The 17,296-nt window shown below is 41.7% G+C and overlaps 1 protein-coding gene across 3 annotated transcripts in view; it reads right to left on the reverse strand.

The window, feature by feature from the left end:
* Positions 1-17,296, reverse strand: part of nlrc5 (NLR family, CARD domain containing 5) — a 34,642-nt gene that overhangs the window by 13,974 nt on the left and 3,372 nt on the right. For all 3 annotated transcript variants that reach the window (XM_076267325.1, XM_076267335.1, XM_076267316.1), the window contains 23 exons: positions 16,463-16,532; positions 14,413-16,201; positions 12,131-12,214; positions 11,885-11,968; positions 10,735-10,818; positions 10,268-10,357; positions 10,104-10,169; positions 9,519-9,572; positions 9,182-9,265; positions 8,282-8,365; positions 7,943-8,032; positions 7,779-7,826; positions 7,568-7,669; positions 5,972-6,055; positions 5,620-5,703; positions 5,174-5,263; positions 4,149-4,208; positions 3,837-3,920; positions 3,392-3,475; positions 2,534-2,623; positions 1,692-1,757; positions 1,399-1,482; positions 982-1,062 (listed from right to left, as the gene is read on the reverse strand). In XM_076267325.1, the coding sequence (XP_076123440.1) occupies positions 982-1,062; positions 1,399-1,482; positions 1,692-1,757; positions 2,534-2,623; positions 3,392-3,475; positions 3,837-3,920; positions 4,149-4,208; positions 5,174-5,263; positions 5,620-5,703; positions 5,972-6,055; positions 7,568-7,669; positions 7,779-7,826; positions 7,943-8,032; positions 8,282-8,365; positions 9,182-9,265; positions 9,519-9,572; positions 10,104-10,169; positions 10,268-10,357; positions 10,735-10,818; positions 11,885-11,968; positions 12,131-12,214; positions 14,413-16,201; positions 16,463-16,532 (3,536 nt within the window). The remainder of the gene's footprint in view (positions 1-981; positions 1,063-1,398; positions 1,483-1,691; positions 1,758-2,533; positions 2,624-3,391; positions 3,476-3,836; positions 3,921-4,148; positions 4,209-5,173; positions 5,264-5,619; positions 5,704-5,971; positions 6,056-7,567; positions 7,670-7,778; positions 7,827-7,942; positions 8,033-8,281; positions 8,366-9,181; positions 9,266-9,518; positions 9,573-10,103; positions 10,170-10,267; positions 10,358-10,734; positions 10,819-11,884; positions 11,969-12,130; positions 12,215-14,412; positions 16,202-16,462; positions 16,533-17,296) is intronic.

Genomic DNA, 17,296 nt, shown 5'->3' on the forward strand with positions numbered 1-17,296 from the left:
TGTGCACCTGGTGTGGCCTGTAACCAGGGTTCCTATACATTTTCCATTTCAAAATTCCATACTTTTTACATACTCAAATTTTCAAACTTCTCGGTACATTTTTCTGTCCATATTCTAGACATTGTCAATGGAGCGTTCTACTAGCATTGTGAAGAGCTGTATAATAATGTTTATTATTAACTTGGTAGGCCTTGGATACTTTTTGTTGGGGGAAGTGCTGTGTTGGAAGGTGCACTCACATTTTTAGTTCTCTGTAGATACAAGCATAGCCTACATATGTTGGAGAATAGTGCACTGAGGCCTCAGAAATCACCATAAACAATATTATTTGTTTGCAATAACAGTTTATCAGATAATGCAGTATCCATGTCTTGGTATCTTTTACAAAATCAAAAAAGTCTACCTGTGTTTTAGCCGAAAATAGCAGAGCTACGCAAACATACCAGTGCACAATGGTGTAGGGCACTTGCATAGAACAGGGGTTCTCGATTTGGTTATGGTACCAGGGTCCCCTTGTGGGAGAGATTTTTTTCTGAGGACCCCCATTCAATTGTATCTTGATGATGTGGACTGACAGTTAAGCTACACAACAGTAGGAATGGTTCATTATGACCTGAGTGAAGTGATTAGTACTGTAGACGCAATAGTCTGGAAACACAAATATTTCTCCATACCCTTGTTTCTCTTTTCCATACATATCCAGACCTGGAAATTACTAAAATCAAATTCCATACTTTTCCAGGTTTTCCATACTGTGTAGGGACCCTGTGTAACTGAGTAGATATGCTTGTGTGGTAATTTCAGTTGCATAGAGTATGTGTATGTGTGTGTGTGTCTGTGTGTGTGTCTGATGTCAGACTATAATGTTGTATATGTGGTTAAATGTGCTTGAGGAAACAAAGTTTTGCTTGTGTGGTTAAAATTGCGTGCGTGCATGCACGCGCGTGTGTGTGTGTGTGTGTATGTTTGTGTCACACTTACTCAAGATTCTGCAGTGCGCACAGTTGGGCCAGCCTCTTCAGTATGCTCAGGCTTTCATTGTGTAGGGTATTGTACGACAGCCTACAGACCAGAGATAAAACACTCATTTAAACACAACCCTCTTACCACAGTACAGTGACAGGGCATTTACAATACTGCTATTTAGTATTACTAATACATGTGACTGAGAGTTTGATGTTGGGATTTGGAGGGGTCTTTATTTTGTTTTAACTGAGTGAAGCCATTGATCATTGTTAAAAATGTCACCAAAATAAGTAAATCTGAACTGAGTTATTTGATTACGACTTTCACAATTGTACAGAGTTAAAAAAAAATACAGGATAATACTAGTCATGGTCATTAATCTCATAGTGTTTGTAAATGAATTGTTTTCAATGTAGATGTAATGAAACTCACTCTAGGTTGACCAGTTTCGGGCATCTGCAAAGGATCTCCACAAGCTTCTGCAAATCCTCAGGTCTGAAGTGGCATTCTCTTAAACTACAGGAAGTAAGCAAAGAGTGGAACAGGAAGTGGCTTGAGGAGTGGCGGAAAGGAGGCTTTGCTCAACTGAATAAAAGCGGACATTTTTTCTCTATGAATGAGATCTGCTTTGTACCAACACACACCCACACATACCCACACACCTGTGAGACGATCATGAAGTGTTGCGGTCGACAGACAGAGAAGTTTCCTGTGTGCTAACTCACCTCAGACTTTTCTCCTGCGCACTCTCCTGCATAAAGCGAATCAGGGACTTCTCCTCGTCCCCCAGACTAAAACAAAGACAAGAAAGAAAATATCTTATTTACACATAGGAAGATTAACAAAATGTGTAAATAGTAAGGGCAAAATAATAAACACATTTTTATATAATAAACAAAAATGTTGGTTTGGTTTATTATATATTTGTATAATCATGTTAATATCATAGAGCCATATTAAATATTTACAATAATACCGGTTATAACAGTTACCGGTAATATTAATAGTATAGAGCAGAGGTTCCCAAACTGTGAGGCACGCCTCCCCTGGGGAGCGCCAAATAATTTGAGGGGAGTGAACGGTAACTTGCAGCTTGGAGCTTGAGCTCCAAGCGGATTTGTACATGCACACTGTTTACAGCTCTTCGAGTCACGGTAAAATTAATTTTTTGGTACATAGCTAATTTAGATAAACTTATGGTGTGGGTTCATGCGTTTCTTTAGGAATCCGCCATCTTGGTTTGTATAGAAATGAATATTAAGTAACTTAAAATGGACAGATTTGTCACAATTGCTGCACGGCCCTAGCCTGATATGGGCAACAAAGCCAAACGTCGAAAATATGATGAAAACTCATTGCATTGCATAGCATAGTATAGCACCGATTTAAGTGGCTTAACTGAAGTGAATATCATTATTTGGTGTCGGAGGTGGAGGTGTCATTGTTTTCAGAGGGGAGGCCCACATTGATGGAGTTTGGGAACCCATGGTATAGAGATTTTAAAAAATCACATCACACACATGAGGTTGAAAAACAGTGGCAGTGAAATGATAAAATCAAACTGCACCTGACATTCACTGTCGCCACCTTCTCACAGGTGCTGATGGAGTTCGCCAGGTGGAGGGCACCGGCCTGAGTGAGCCCGTTGTCATTCAAGCTATTCAACAAGAACAACAAAAACATCAAACACAGCAGGTTCCAAAAACAACAATAAAAAAAAAGTACAAGGTTCAAAATCCCTGTGCACAGCCCTTCTTCCACCAGGTCCTGATGGTTGCAGCATTTAGAAAAGTCAAAAAGTAGTATACATCGCACACTGGAGGGTATATTTTGCTGACTTTATTTCGCAATTTGCTTCATATGGTTCACATGGTTCACAATTGCGAAACGCGTTGTTCACGCCAAATAAAGTCAGCAAAATATACCCTCCAGTGTGCGATGTATACTACTTTTCGACTTTTCAAAAAAAAGTACAAATCAAGCTTATTAAGCATATCACACAGATTTGTGCACCGAAAGAGGAACCACTGCCACTGCTGCAAGAGAGTACAGTCACCTGTGTAACCCAGCTTTAAAGGTTTAGGGGTCTATCTGCACTGTGATGATATGCTTTATTGAGAATACAGCGGGCACGTAACTGAAGCATTCTGCTGGCAGAGCATCTGCTGCAACAATTAGCTTCCACTGTACGCATGGACACATCCGAAAAAATTAGACCACTTCCCAAAACTATTTTTACGCTATGCGAACAGAGTGCTTCAGTTGCAGACCTGGTGTAGCCCCGACCTGAGAATGGTGTTTGCTTTGTTTAGTTTTCGTCTGGGTTGACTGCTAGATTAAAACTGGAGAGACATGGCAAGTTGAAGGGCTCAGGTCCACAAAATAAATGTACATCTTCTCTGCACTGCAACTTCAAGTCACTTACTTCACAGAGTTTCCGATTCGCAGTTTTGGGAGCCAGTCCATTAAGATTTCCACACCCTCATCTTGAAGGCGATTACTGGACAGACTAGAGGGGAAAGGAGACAAAATATGTCACAAAGAAGCATTCAGAATAAAACCTGCATGAAAAACATAATACAAATAACATCAGATATTTACAGACAGCCAGACAGACATATATTGTTTATATACATGATACATTAACTAGTGTAACATGGAGTTCTCCAAAATTACTGTACGGAAGCCAGAGCATATACATATTTCTGGAAAAGTTTGGGCAATTCAGTTGCTACATTGGATTCTGTATTGAATTTATAAATTACTTCTCCATGTTAAGTGCACTTAGTTACAAGTGGCCACAGTTAAGCTCAAGGTCATACAATGAAGACTTCAGGAGGATAAATAAATAGACATTGACATTGACATACTCGAGGTCAGAAATTCGTGCACAGGGCTCGAGGATTTCAGAGAGTTTTTCCACATTTCTGCTGTTCAGCTTATATTGAGTGAGCCTGAGGACACAAGCAAACAAAACGAATCAAAAACAGACAACTGCAGCTGCATCACCACTCACCAGTTCACCACAGTAAGTGGTGTGAGTATGTGGGCACAAGGATTACAGATCCTGTAATTACGAAGCACCAGATACCCACAATCATCATTTTAGCGGCAAGAGTTAACTTCCTGTCCAAGCCTCAGCAGACAGAGCGAGGAAAGGAGAGAGAGAAAACGATACTCACTTGCAAGTCGCATGCTCTGCTTTCAGTTCCCAAAACTTTATGAAGGCTTCCCCTCTGGGCCTGAGGAGCACATAACTTTCATGACTACTCCGTTAAACAGATTCACACACACCACACACACACACACACACACACACACACAATCACAATCTCTCGCACACAATCTCTCGCGCACACACACACACATACACACCAAAAGCCGTTGTATGAAACCAAAAGCCCAAAAGGAGACAATATGCATGCACTGTACATGTACAATATGCACTGATGGAAACGTGGCATGCAGTTGTATGCAAAGATTTGGGCATCCTTGAACATATCACATGCTGCTGATTTTGTAAATGAAAAGAAGCAAATACAACCCCTACAGCAAGCTAGGATTAACAATAACACTTTCCTAAACATCAGTACATGGTGGCAAAATGATTACTTTTTAATTTATTAACATAAATACAGAAAAATTGATGGGATTAACACAGGTCCTCAGGTATTCAGATTATGTAGATTCAGATGAGTTAAAGAAACCGTATGTAAGAAATGTATTTCAATTAATCATAAAATGTCCCTGATATGTCACTAGACATTAAGAAATCATGTTCAAATACTTATATCACTGACAACAGTAGTCCGGCCAGGATATTGTCATTTAAAAAGTGAAGTTGCAGCCCTCAACTGATGTTGATGTTGTGTTTTGTCATGTCATGTTGTGTTTTGGAATGATGCTTTCACTCTCCACCTATCTACTAATCGCAAAGTCAGTAGTGTTTTGGCATCCGGGTTGGCAACCTCGAGTCAGGGGGGAGGGGGAGGGGATACACCGCTCTACAGTAATTTGAAAGTGATTGCAGTACCAGTTTTGGCCACAATCTTACATATGGTTCCTTTAAAGGGAGTTAAAAACCTACTTAGGGATGGTATTTTCAGTGAAAACACTAGGTTTATCATGCGTGCACTCATGAGTATTTGCTGAATATGGCTTAAGTCATAAATTACAACAATGAGGATCACGATGCTGGAGAACGCACCTGAGCTCCACTGCTTTTACCCGTGGGCAGTCCGTTAGAGAACGGACCAATAACAGAGCCCCATCTGTGGACATCTGGACATGACTAAGACTGCAGGAGGCAAGGGAAATTCAAATCATTACATTACAACAAAACATCATAAACACCAAAACTGATGAGTGTCACTACTTGAAGCGTAAAAACACATAAAAACATAAGGTATACAATACTGGTATATCTTATAAAAACAACACAATCAAAAGTCAAAACACTCACAATCCTACAAAACTTTACTGTCTCAACATTAGTTATGACACACAGGACAAGAGCCAGTGTGAGTTAAATCGAATAATTACACAAAAAGGTAACCATTGCTATAGTAACATAAGATAATATAATATATCAACTACACAGCATTCAGTGTCAAAAGCAGCAGCTCAGTCAAGACCACAGTGAGATTGTCTCACCTCAGCAGGTGAAGACCCATCATGCTAGGGAGGTTCTTCACTAGCTTATTAATGGTGTTGTCTTCAAAGGTCCCAAAAGAAAAGCTGAAAAAGGCACATAGGGGACATACAGCATATATCTGAAACCTGAAAGCCAATCAGAATGCACACGGAACTGAACAGGCCTCTGACTTCCAAATTTGTTTTAGCATCAAAAAGGTGAGCAGTTTGCATCCCTGATTTGATCTCACCCACTATCCTTGTATGTATTGAAAGATAGAAATATAGAAAAATATACTGTTGTAATATCAAAGAGAGAGAGAGAGAGAGATAAATTACAAGAAATACAGGAAGACAATCGGGAGACACTTACTCTAAATTTAGCATGCCGGGACAGTGCTTCAGTTTTTTGCACAGTCTGTCCATGTTGGCTGGCTGGATGGTGCTGTGTGTCAGACTGCAGGAAATTAAATGGTAAAGATTAAAAAGGTCAGTCAAGAGCATAAGGTTCAAAGTTCAAAAGTTCAAAGATGATCAAACACAGAAGGCCTGTGTGCTATACTATAAAGTGGGAACAAAGTTGTGTGTAACCCTCATTCCCCAACTTTCTGATTTACAGGTTTTCTCGATTGCTTTGACCTGCTTAAAGAAACTGGGATCCACTTGGTCTTCATGAACACCTTCTCTGCACAGCAGAAGTCATCTCTTGCGAATGTGTTCACACATTTTCATTGGGTTCACATATTTTTTACACCCTTTTGCAAAACAGTTAACACAGAAGTCATTCAGAAACCCCAAATTCCTGTGCTAAACAAAAGGAAAACATATTTTCACAGTTGGTAGAGATTCCTTGCATAGAGATTCCTTGCATCAGTCTGAATCTCTGACATACCTGTGTGAAACTCCTTTGCACAATTCTTCAATCAGCAATCATTCATTATCCATAAGAGATGCCATGTCTGTTCTGTGTTGTTATTTGCAAGTATGGATCTACTGTAATGCACATTTAGACAAAGTACTGTATTGCTTATTTGGTGAAGAAAACAGTACAAAAGGTGTTTACTGTAGGTCTATTTCGATGAAAAATTACAAACTGTAGTTCAATGAAATTTGTCTTGCCTAGGTGCTTACTGTAGGTCTTACATGTCAGTGACAGTTACATCTTGGGAGGAATGAATAAAGTTTTTTTTCCAGTACATTTAGTCTTTTCACAGTTTTTTCTGATTCCAGAAAAATGAGAAAGAAATGAAACAGACATAACAAAAATGCTCATTTTGAGAACTATATTTTGCATTTTGTTGTCCAGTTTGTAATGATTGATTGAAATCACACAGTGATTTGACGACAGGATGTGTTGTTTGAAGGCAAAATTAGCTTTTGCTGCGAGTTTTAAGTGTTTTGAGAGAGTAACAGCCTTTTGCAAGCAAAATGTGTCAATTTGGCCAGAGTGTTTTTGTTCAGACATGGGTGTTAACTGTTTTGAAAACGTGATGTCAGAGTTGACACAAGCATCAAAGCAATCAAGAAAAACTGTAACTGTTTTGAAAACGTGATGTCAGAGTTGACACAAGCATCAAAACGATCGAGAAAAACTGTAAGCTAAAGGGTTAGTGCTAGCATAGTGGCTAAGGAGCTGGGCTAGCATGCAGTAACTTGAAAAGTCGTGGGTTCCATTCCTGGCTTCCACCGTTGTGCCCTTGAGCAAGGCACAACCCCAAGTTGTTCTGGGGAGAATGACCCTTGTAATATAACTGTAATATGTAAGTCGCTTTGGATGAAAGCGTCTGCTAAATGAATACATGCATGAATAAATGTATACGTCTGCTTCCTATGTCTGAAGTTGTGTGACTGTGCTGTCCACACAATGACAGGATCTACACCTGTGCTACTGAATGCTTTATTTCTTTGAAAGCCCACCGGGGTGAGACAATAACAGAAAATGAAAAAGTGAGTTAATTTCTAGTCACACCTGAATGTCTTTCTCAAATGATCCCCTTGCTGTTCGGTGTCTTCGGAGTCAAGTCTCTTCCTCATTTGGGATCGGGTCTGTTGAGATGCTGGGATCGGCTTGCTGTAACAACAACAATAGATTAGATCCAGTCTGATTGAGTAACTATTAAAATAACATCAGACTGACATCAGACTGGATCTGTTATCATGACAGGCTGAGAGCACTTTACTTTTTTCTTGGCAGAAACTTCAAGACCAGTCCTTTCCCTCCACAGTCGCTGTCAAAAATGAAAAACAGATGCTCAACAGTCCAACTAAAGCAATGGCAACGGTCATAGCCCAACAGACGCAAATGTGGACATCTGTGCACTGTTAGCCTACAAGAGTGGCCTACCTGGCATCCACCTGGGACAGACCAGTGTCTTTGGAGAGCAGGTCAGCGATGAGCACCATACCATCCATGTCCACACCATTCTCACTGACACTAGCACAGAGCCAAGCATGAGACTATGAGATTACACATTCTTACACAGCTCTCACACTGCAATCTAAAAATAAATGTGTTGATTCAGTTTAACAAAAGTCACCTTGTTGCTTTGAGTTTAGTTATGTAAAGGTGTGTTTGTGTGTAATTAATTTGTAATAAATGTGACACTGCACTATGCATAGTAGTGGTGGTAATGCAAGGGCTAAGGAACTTGGCTAGCGTGAATCTAGAAGCATGGATTCTTACATCACTTCCTGTATGGTCCCCAAGGCTGATAGCAGCTTAAGCAGTTTCATCACTCCTTGATTCCCCAGCCAGTTCCTCGACAGGCTGTGAACAGAGGACCAAGGGACTTGTCACCGTACCATGCTTCGCGCCAACTCAGATACAGAGTAACAGAGTGTCTAATGTATTTTTCTAGTTTCAAATCATGTTCCCTATGCCTGTAAAACCCATGGTTATCATTAAGGATTAAGGAATTTAAGAGTAACATTTTTGAACTATACTTAAAGGGATATTCCACAAGGAATATCCCTTTAAAATAATTAAATACTACGACGGAGTATTAGGGCAACACATGAAGAAAAAAAGATTTTGCCATGACGAGATTAAACTCAAAATTTCGAGAATAAAGTTGACATATCATGTCGACTTTAATCTCAACATTTTATCTTGACATATCCATCAAAATTATTTTGGAGAGAGAGCAACGGCTCCAAACTAGCTGCCACTGAATCTTGACAGTCAGTCTCAGACTCAATCAGTTGGCCGACAACTCAACAAAATGCCTTGTGTAGCCTAGATGATTTGGTGAAATTGTACTTCAGAATCGGGTTTAGCAACAACTATACTAACTAGTTTTGAATGTTAAGAATAAAGACGAAATGTTGAGATTAAAGTTGACATGATATTTTAACTTAATTCTCGAAATTTCGAGTTTAATGTTGACACATCAAGATTAAAGTCAACATGACATTTCAACTTTATTCTTCAAGTTTAATGTCGACATGTCGAGTTTAATCTTGTCATGGCAAAAATGTTTTTTTCTTCATGTGTGGGCCTAATACTCTGTCGTACAATACTAATAAAATCACATTGGATTCAGTAAATGCTGATGTAGCAATACTGTGTTGTGTTACTACTCACTTAAGCTTAGTCAAGCCCTGGTAGCTCTTCAGTGCATCACACAAATCTTTTAAACGAGGCACACTGAGGTTATAGTCTGTCCAGCTAAAAGCAGCCAATAGTGAGGGGAAGTCAGCCTTTTCAATATTAACCACAATATCAATTCCACAATAATGTTTCTTATTCTACATATTATGGATAATAATACATATGATAATAATACATATGTATAATACATATTATAGCACGATAAATCAGCAGTTTCAATATTAACCATAAGTGAAATATAATCATAATGTATCTTAATGTAAACATGAATAAATACACATGATGTGAGTATAATTCAGCTTGTACATACACAAGAGTCTTTGAAGTTTCACTGTCCTGGTCAAGATTGTTCAAGTTGCTCTCACTAGGCAAACAAAAAAAATAAAAAACAGATATCACCCAAGATTAATCTTCGTCTTAATGACAGCTCACAGGTCCTGGCCTAGCTAACATTAAATAAACCAACACAGCTATCTAGATGACCACAAACATATTGCATATTTATTTATAAGTTAATCAGGCAAAGTACATTTTAATTGGCTTGTTCATATTAAATCAAGTTTTAACTTCTTAACAATGGTGCATTGTACACTGCCCTGGTAAACCATGTGATTTGATTATCTTATCTAAATATTGTGAACCAACTTCCTTATTCCTGTGTCAGGAGAGCTGTGGTTTTGCTACTCATCCACAAACCTAGCTTGGGTCTGGGGAAGGTTACTTCACAGCACATTTCCAAAGGGGCGTCACCAATGGACGTCGATCATAATGTGTCCAGAGGCATTATGATCGACATCCATTGTTGACCCCCCTTCGGAAATGTGCTGTGAATGAACCTTCCCCAGACCCACTCTCAGTTACAACTAAGAAGGTTCTGGTGTCAACTATCACATACCTTTTCCTGCCGATAAAATGGAGGTTGAATTCATGCACTTCCTCTGTCTTAGTCACACTGGCTCCCCTGATATAAAAAGAAAGTGTTAGGCTGTGCTCAAATGCTAAATGATTCTAATCACAAAGTAATCTCTGCACAAGACACAATATAGTAGCTCAACTCACTTTACAAGCACAAGCTGAAGAGTGTCACAGGTCATCATCATCTTGACAAGTCTGAACAGTCCGTTCCAGGTATAAATGTTTCTCCCCAGCCTGTAAATGTATTTGATACTTTACTGTATACTGCATGATTCACGTCTGAACAAGATTCTTAGAGAATGTGCATGATTCACTCGAAAGATAATTGTTTCAAATACTCAATATCATATTCCATGCTGTGATATACTTGAAAACATCTGATTTGTGTTATACATCATGTTAACAGTGAAATCTTGAATGTAAAACTACATATGTTAGCATATTTTTTCATTACGCCATCTTTATTGGCTGTGGAGACTGGTGAGAGCCTGTACTGGCTAAATGTGGTTTTAAAAAGTGAAAAAGCAATGCATTGCAGAGAGACACAGCAGTTGGCATAACATAAGGCCCTGAAATAGAACTAAAACAAAGAAAAAGACAGGAAAACTTACAAAACTGTTTTCAAATTTGAGACTTGGGGAAAAGTGTCCATTATCTTCTCTAGACTTCGGTCTGTTATGTTATTGTTACTGAGGCTAAAAACAGAACAATCAATAGATTAGTCTTAGTCACATATCGTCGATAATAAATGACAAGCCAATTCTATTTGAAAAACTGTAAGTCCCCAAAACTAGTGATGCGTGGGCCAACATGTAACCCGCTGGCAGGTGTAGGTAGGATGTATAGGTAATATTGCGGGTTGCAGGTGGGTCGGGTAAAAGAGTTAAAAATTATGTGCAATCCATGTGCAGAATTGTGTGTGATGTACAGTAGGCTAAAGAGAGACTTCCACTTTCTCTTCCTCTCTGTCTCAAATACACACCAGCGTTGATTGGATACAAAAATACCCCATTGGAGGGGACAAAGCCTATCCTCACTATAAGTTAAACTGTTGTTTATAATTATGCAGGTGATAGCCTAAATAACGCTTCTATTTCATAAAACACCTGATGTAAGCAAACGGATAGATGTGATTAGATCCTAACCACAATGTCTGGTAACATCCCTGCTCCTCAGCTCACTCTTAGATAACAAAAAATTAGACAAGGCTACATTGACTGCATTGGATTGTCCCATTAATTAAAAAGTGCTTTAATTTTTATTTGTTAGCCTACATGAATGTCTTATAAAATAAGGAAACATTATCATGGCTATTCCATCATATGGACGCAACCACATTACATACCATTCAAATTAGCCATTTGTGAGTCGGGTCAGGTTCAGGTCGATATGTAACACATATTTTGTCATGTTGGGCGGATGTGAGTCATAAAAACCAACGACTCGCGCATCACTATTACACACACTAAAAGCTGCTCCAAAACTAGCAGACTTTATACTTTTTCATTTGTCTCACTTAGGCCTATTTTTCTGTCCAGCAAGGGATTAACTTGCCAAGACGTGCATGGCAAGTCTATTTCCCAAACTGAAACCACAACAGCAATTTCAGCTCATCTTGCACCACATCGGCACGTGAACAGGCTGCTGTCGAAAAAGCCCCATGAAACCAACAAGACGTGATGTCAAAACAGAAACCAGAAGCATTCACTGTGTCTACCTTTACTGCATCTGAAGTATATCCATGATTGATATCACACTTACTCCACATGTTCAATCAGAGGACAGTTCTTCAAGGCCTGAACAAGTGTAGCAGCTCCAACTTCTGTTAGGTTTGCACTTGTCAGACTGAGGACAGGGAGAAAATGCTTTACTACAATATTTGGCCTTGTATATTGTAAAATGATGTTACACATTAAGTGCCATAACTACAGTTGGCACTCAGCACCACAGAAATCACTGTTTACAAAGGAAATGTGCCTTGCGAGGTGTTATGCTTGAATGACTTACTGAAGACGCTTCAGGGTTTGGAGTTTTGGAATGACGGCAGACAACGTCTCAGCAAAAACATCATCATACTTTCGGCTACGGAAACTAAAAGGGCACAAAAATGCACAAAATCTGCATACATATACACACACACCCATGCATACTGGTACACAATCATCACCACCAACAACACAGATGGCCTAGCCTCTATGGGCTCTATGGGCCTAGCCTCTATGGGCCTCTAGCATAGCCTATACAGCTACACCCAAATATATAAGTATAAGTATATATACTCTTTTGATCCAGTGAGGGAAATTTGGTCTCTGCATTTATCCCAATCTGTGAATTAGTGAAACACACTCAGCACACAGTGAACACACAGTGAACACACAGTGAGGTGAAGCACACACTAATCCGGGCGCAGTGAGCTGCCTGCTACAACAGCGGCGCTCGGGGAGCAGTGAGGGGCAGTGTTGTGTGTAACGCGTTACAAAGTAACGCGTTACAGTAACATAACTACTTTTTCGAGTAAAAAGTAGTGTAACGCGCTACTACTGAAAATTTGGTAACGTAACGTAGTTCCTTTTTCATATCGATGCAACGTTACTTTTCCCAGGGACAGATTTGACAGTGACGCTGCTTTCTAAGCTGCATGCTTGCGCAATAGGCACGAGCTCCACATGACAGCCTACAGTATGTGACAGAGGCTGGTAGCATGAAGTGCAATCATAGCTCCACACAGTACGTGACAGAGGCTGGTGGCAATGAAGAGCAATCATAGCAAGCGAGACGCAGCCAACGCTAACTTCTGAGGGATGGACATATTCATATGCATGCTGAACGTACCGTGATTCTTCCTCTGTATCTGCGATCGCTGTGGATTATCATTCTTTTCCGAAGTCATTGGATTACAGCAAGCAAAGGATCCTTTTTCCTAACGCGCGTGTTTTGGTGAGATTGCATGGGGAACGACTTCTCAACAGACTGTAAGCGCAAGAACTTTTTTCTATTCCGGGCATCACGTTTGTGTTTTGGACTGTTTGAATCATCTGATTGATGTCGGACTCGGGACTATTGGGCACTGAACTTTGGGGGGTATTTGTTGGTGCATTGTGAAACTTTGTTGTTAATTATGTGTCGGGCCTTCAGTTGCGCGCCGAGTGGCCGCGAGTTCGTGCATTACAATACAAAGTGAATCAATCTCATATGTTGCATTTCTTTCTGTAATATACACTCTTATTAAGAGGAAGGCAAGGCCTTTTGCCAGTTTAAGTTAAGTTAAACGGCCTTCATCTGCATTGAACCAGCACGATTTCCTGCTTATTGGATCCGACCGTAACCTTATTTATGCGTAGTGGCAATCAGTTCGCAGGAGCACCTGTTTAATGAAAGAGTATAAGGCTATAAAATAAGCCCTCATATATTTTGTGCCCAAGATGTATCGATATGTTATTTGATATTGTTTCATAGGGCTTTAGTGGTGGTGTTGAAGCCTATAAGCCCAGTGTTTTCTTGTCAAGTGCTCTGTTTGTGGCATTTTTGATAATAAAGAGCACAAAAGAAATACCTGTTATGTCCTCCATAGTAGAACGTTATGTAGGCCTACACATTTAGGAACAGATATTGGGTTCTGCCCAGTCGAGCAACATAAAAGTAACGTAAAAGTAACGAGTAACGTAAAAAGTTACTTTCCATAGAGGGTAACTAAGTAAAGTAATGGATTACTTTTTTGAGAAGTAACGAGTAACGAGCAAACACTACTTTTTAAAAGTAACTTCCCCAACACTGGTGAGGGGTTAGGTGCCTTGCTCATGCGCACTTCAGCCATTCCTACTGATCGGGGTTCAAACCGGCAACCCTCTGGTTACAAGTCCGAAGCGCTAACCTGTAGGCCACGGCTGCCCACAATAAATGTGATGACATGCTCAAAGTACAGATTTATAAATGCATATTTAAAAGCAAAAACTCTTTGACTGAATATTTCCATTTCCTTTCTTTTAGATTCTATAGGGTGATGACAAACCCTTCAACACCGTTCATGCTACCGGTACCTCTTCATATGTAAATCAGCACACAGGATATTGTCATATTTACTCTCATCCCTTTATTCTATAGGCAAAGTGTTCTGTTGAGCTAAATCATTGTTATACGTTCTCTACATGGTTTTGTGCTTTCATACTGTCAAAATAATCCCACTATCAAACTGTCCTGGAGGGGGAAGGCTGACATCTAGGCCGAACACATTTTTTTTACGACATAAATTAAAGATGAAAAAGAAGACACCTTGTTGTTGACTAACTCACATAAGGGCCTCCACGTTTCTGCAGCCATCCAGCAGTTCCAGAGATTCTGGCTCCATGGAACAGCCTCCAAAGTCCAATGCGATGCTCTCACCAGCCGCTGACACCACAAAGGCCAGGGCCTCCAGGTCAACAGCGGTTACCCGAATGTTCCTGAGCTCGAAGCACTGCCGTGAGCCGACCTTTGCCGCCAGCTGCACGTCCTGCGACTCGTGGGCACAGCGGCACAGTTCCACCATCTTGGGCCCACTGAGGTTGGCACTCCCCGCAAAGCTCTCCAGAACCTTCACCACGTGCGTCCGGCGCTTCTGGACCATGTGCTTGGCGCCACCACTGGCCAGCTGGATCAGGTAGGGCGTGCATGTGGAAGCGAGGAAACCGCACAGGTACAGCTGGAGTGAGTCTGTGAAGACGGTCTTGGGCTCGTTCTTGGCTGTCCACCGTGTTTTGAGGGTCAGCTTCTTCTTGAACTGAGTGTCCGAGACCTCGGCGCTCGTCATGAGGTGGAGTCCGGCGAGAAACTCCTGCATAGTGAGATGCATGAAGGACACCCCCGGCTGTCTCTCCCCGTCTTCCAGTGTCAGTTCCACTGGGCACAGGAGCCCGGTGCGGCTGCCGAACTCGGCCAGCTCAGGCCGGAGTCTCTCCGCTGCGAACACGATACGGCTCTCCTCCAGTCCCTCCAGGGCCAGACGGCCGAGCTCTCGAAGCAGCCCAGCGTGCTTGGCCAGCACCTGCGTGACGCTGTCCAGCCGAGCCCCCGACATCCTGGAGGCTGCGCCGTCCCGAGCAGGTGGAGTGCGGCGACTCAGGAATGCGGCGAGGATCTGGAAGTAGATCTGCGTGAGGGTGGCAGGGAGTGGCGTGGTCGTGCTAGGGCCCTCCCGGGCGAACAGGTGCTCCAGGCACACGCAACAGAGGTGGCACAGCGCTGGCACATGGCACATGGTCAGCAGGTGGCGGCTGGAGGTCAGGTGACTGACCGCCAGCTCCTTCAGCGCCTCGTCCCTTTTCTGGAAGTAGTGCCGTACGTACTCGCGGATGTGCTCCTGTTCGAAGCCCAGCAGCTCGCCGATGCGGCAGCCCGAGCTGTCAAACAGGTCAGTCACATCTCGGGGCCTGCATGTGACCAGCAGGGTGCACCTCGGGAGGATCTTCTGCCCGCACAGCCCGGACAAGAGCTCCGCCACTGGGAGCGGGCAGCGCGGGTCAAAGGCCCCCCTGAGGTCGCCAGGGTTCGCGAACTTTCCCCGAAACTCGTCATAGCCGTCGAATATGAAGCACACCTTCTCAGGGTTGGAGACGACGTAGTCGAGCACGGCTTCGGCCTGATCGTCGCTCTCAGCAGGAAGGAAGAAACGGAAGAGGAGGTCTTTGAGAGAGATCGGGTGGGAGACGGCGTTGAGCTGGCGGAACTCTAGCAGGAAGAGCAGTTTGAGGGCCGGGTAGGCGTCCTGGGCCCAGCGCTGACCCAAGCTGTACATCAGCAGGGTCTTCCCTGAGCCGGCCACCCCCAGCAGCACCGTGGCCTGGCCAGGAGTCTTCAGGAGGGACGTCACCGCCACCCGGTCCTCCACGCAAGCCTCCTCAGAGTCCTGGAGGTCGGAGGAGGAGGAGGCCGAGGTCGTGACCTGCACTCTAGCTGCCTTGTCTCGACCTCGGGGGACGATCCTGCGGCGTAGGCTGACCAACGTCTCGTCCAGACGTACCTCGATTACAACATTCTTTGTGAAGCTTTTATGTTTTTGCAGCAGTAATGACTTAGTTTCATCTGTGTAGCTCTGTACATAGTCTAAAAGGAAATGCAAGAAAGTATATATTTTTAAAAATGTCAATGTTGTCAAATTGTCATTAAGCAAGTGTTTCTAATTTCACATCTAGTGTAAAATATCACAATTAATTAAAAGATGAATTATTAAACTAATGTTTTAATACCTCCAATGTTTATCACAGACTTACTATGATGTTGCGTGAAAATACCTAGAATCTAGAGATGGGTTAAAAGTTGTGCTACAACTGGCCACAATAAGGAAGTTAGCAATTAAGAAAGTACCTAATCGTGGACGCTTAGCAGATATCTGCACAGTAAGGGATCTCTTTGTTTGGTGTTGATTTCCAACATCCAGGGATTAAAGTGAAAAAAAATTGTTTGACTGAACTTTTTTCATACGTGTTATACGTTGTTCATATCTACCTATAGAGATAGCACCCCTTATCTACCTATAGAGATAGCACCCCTTTTGCGGTCGCGACCTATTGGTTTTTAATGTACAAAAAGATGCAAACAGCAAAGTAAAGGGAGTATTCGCCTTATTCACACGCCGGCCATTGTTTAAACCAAAACGAGGCTACAGGGTACACTTACTATATAATTAATGCCACCTACAGGTGAATGCATAGAACATAACAATCCTATAGTTTGTGTACTGTAGCCTCGTTTTAGCCGCCAATGGCCACCATGTGAATAAGGCGAATTGAGTGTTCTTGATTGAGATTGAGTTTTCCTGATGAACAAAAATATATTTTAGTACCATCCCAGACCATTGCTGATTAGCCATTGCTGTTCTTTTCTACTGCAGCAATATTGTAGAAAGGCTTTAACACACTCTTATTTAATTACTTCACGCCAAAAGTGTTTAAAGGGGAGATTTTTTTCTTGTTAATATGCAATTCAACACCAAGTAAAATCTATAAAATCAAGTTGGCAAGACTTCCCATTTCCTCATCAAAGTAACGAATCAGAACATTCTAGATATTGTTCATATTTCCATTTGTTGCCTCATCCGCATTTAATGAAAACATGGTAATTTTGAGTTTTACAGACAACTCAGTTTTCCAATGAGCAGCAATACTGTGTGTGCTCATGCAGGAGGTCTGCGCATTTGAT

The sequence above is a fragment of the Alosa pseudoharengus genome, unplaced genomic scaffold (genome assembly GCF_046254945.1).
Source record: "Alosa pseudoharengus isolate Yale_2024_CS ecotype anadromous, Long Island Sound unplaced genomic scaffold, YU_APseudo_1.1 YU_APseudo_1.1_scf_10, whole genome shotgun sequence".
NCBI classification, from domain to species: Eukaryota; Metazoa; Chordata; class Actinopteri; order Clupeiformes; family Clupeidae; genus Alosa; species Alosa pseudoharengus.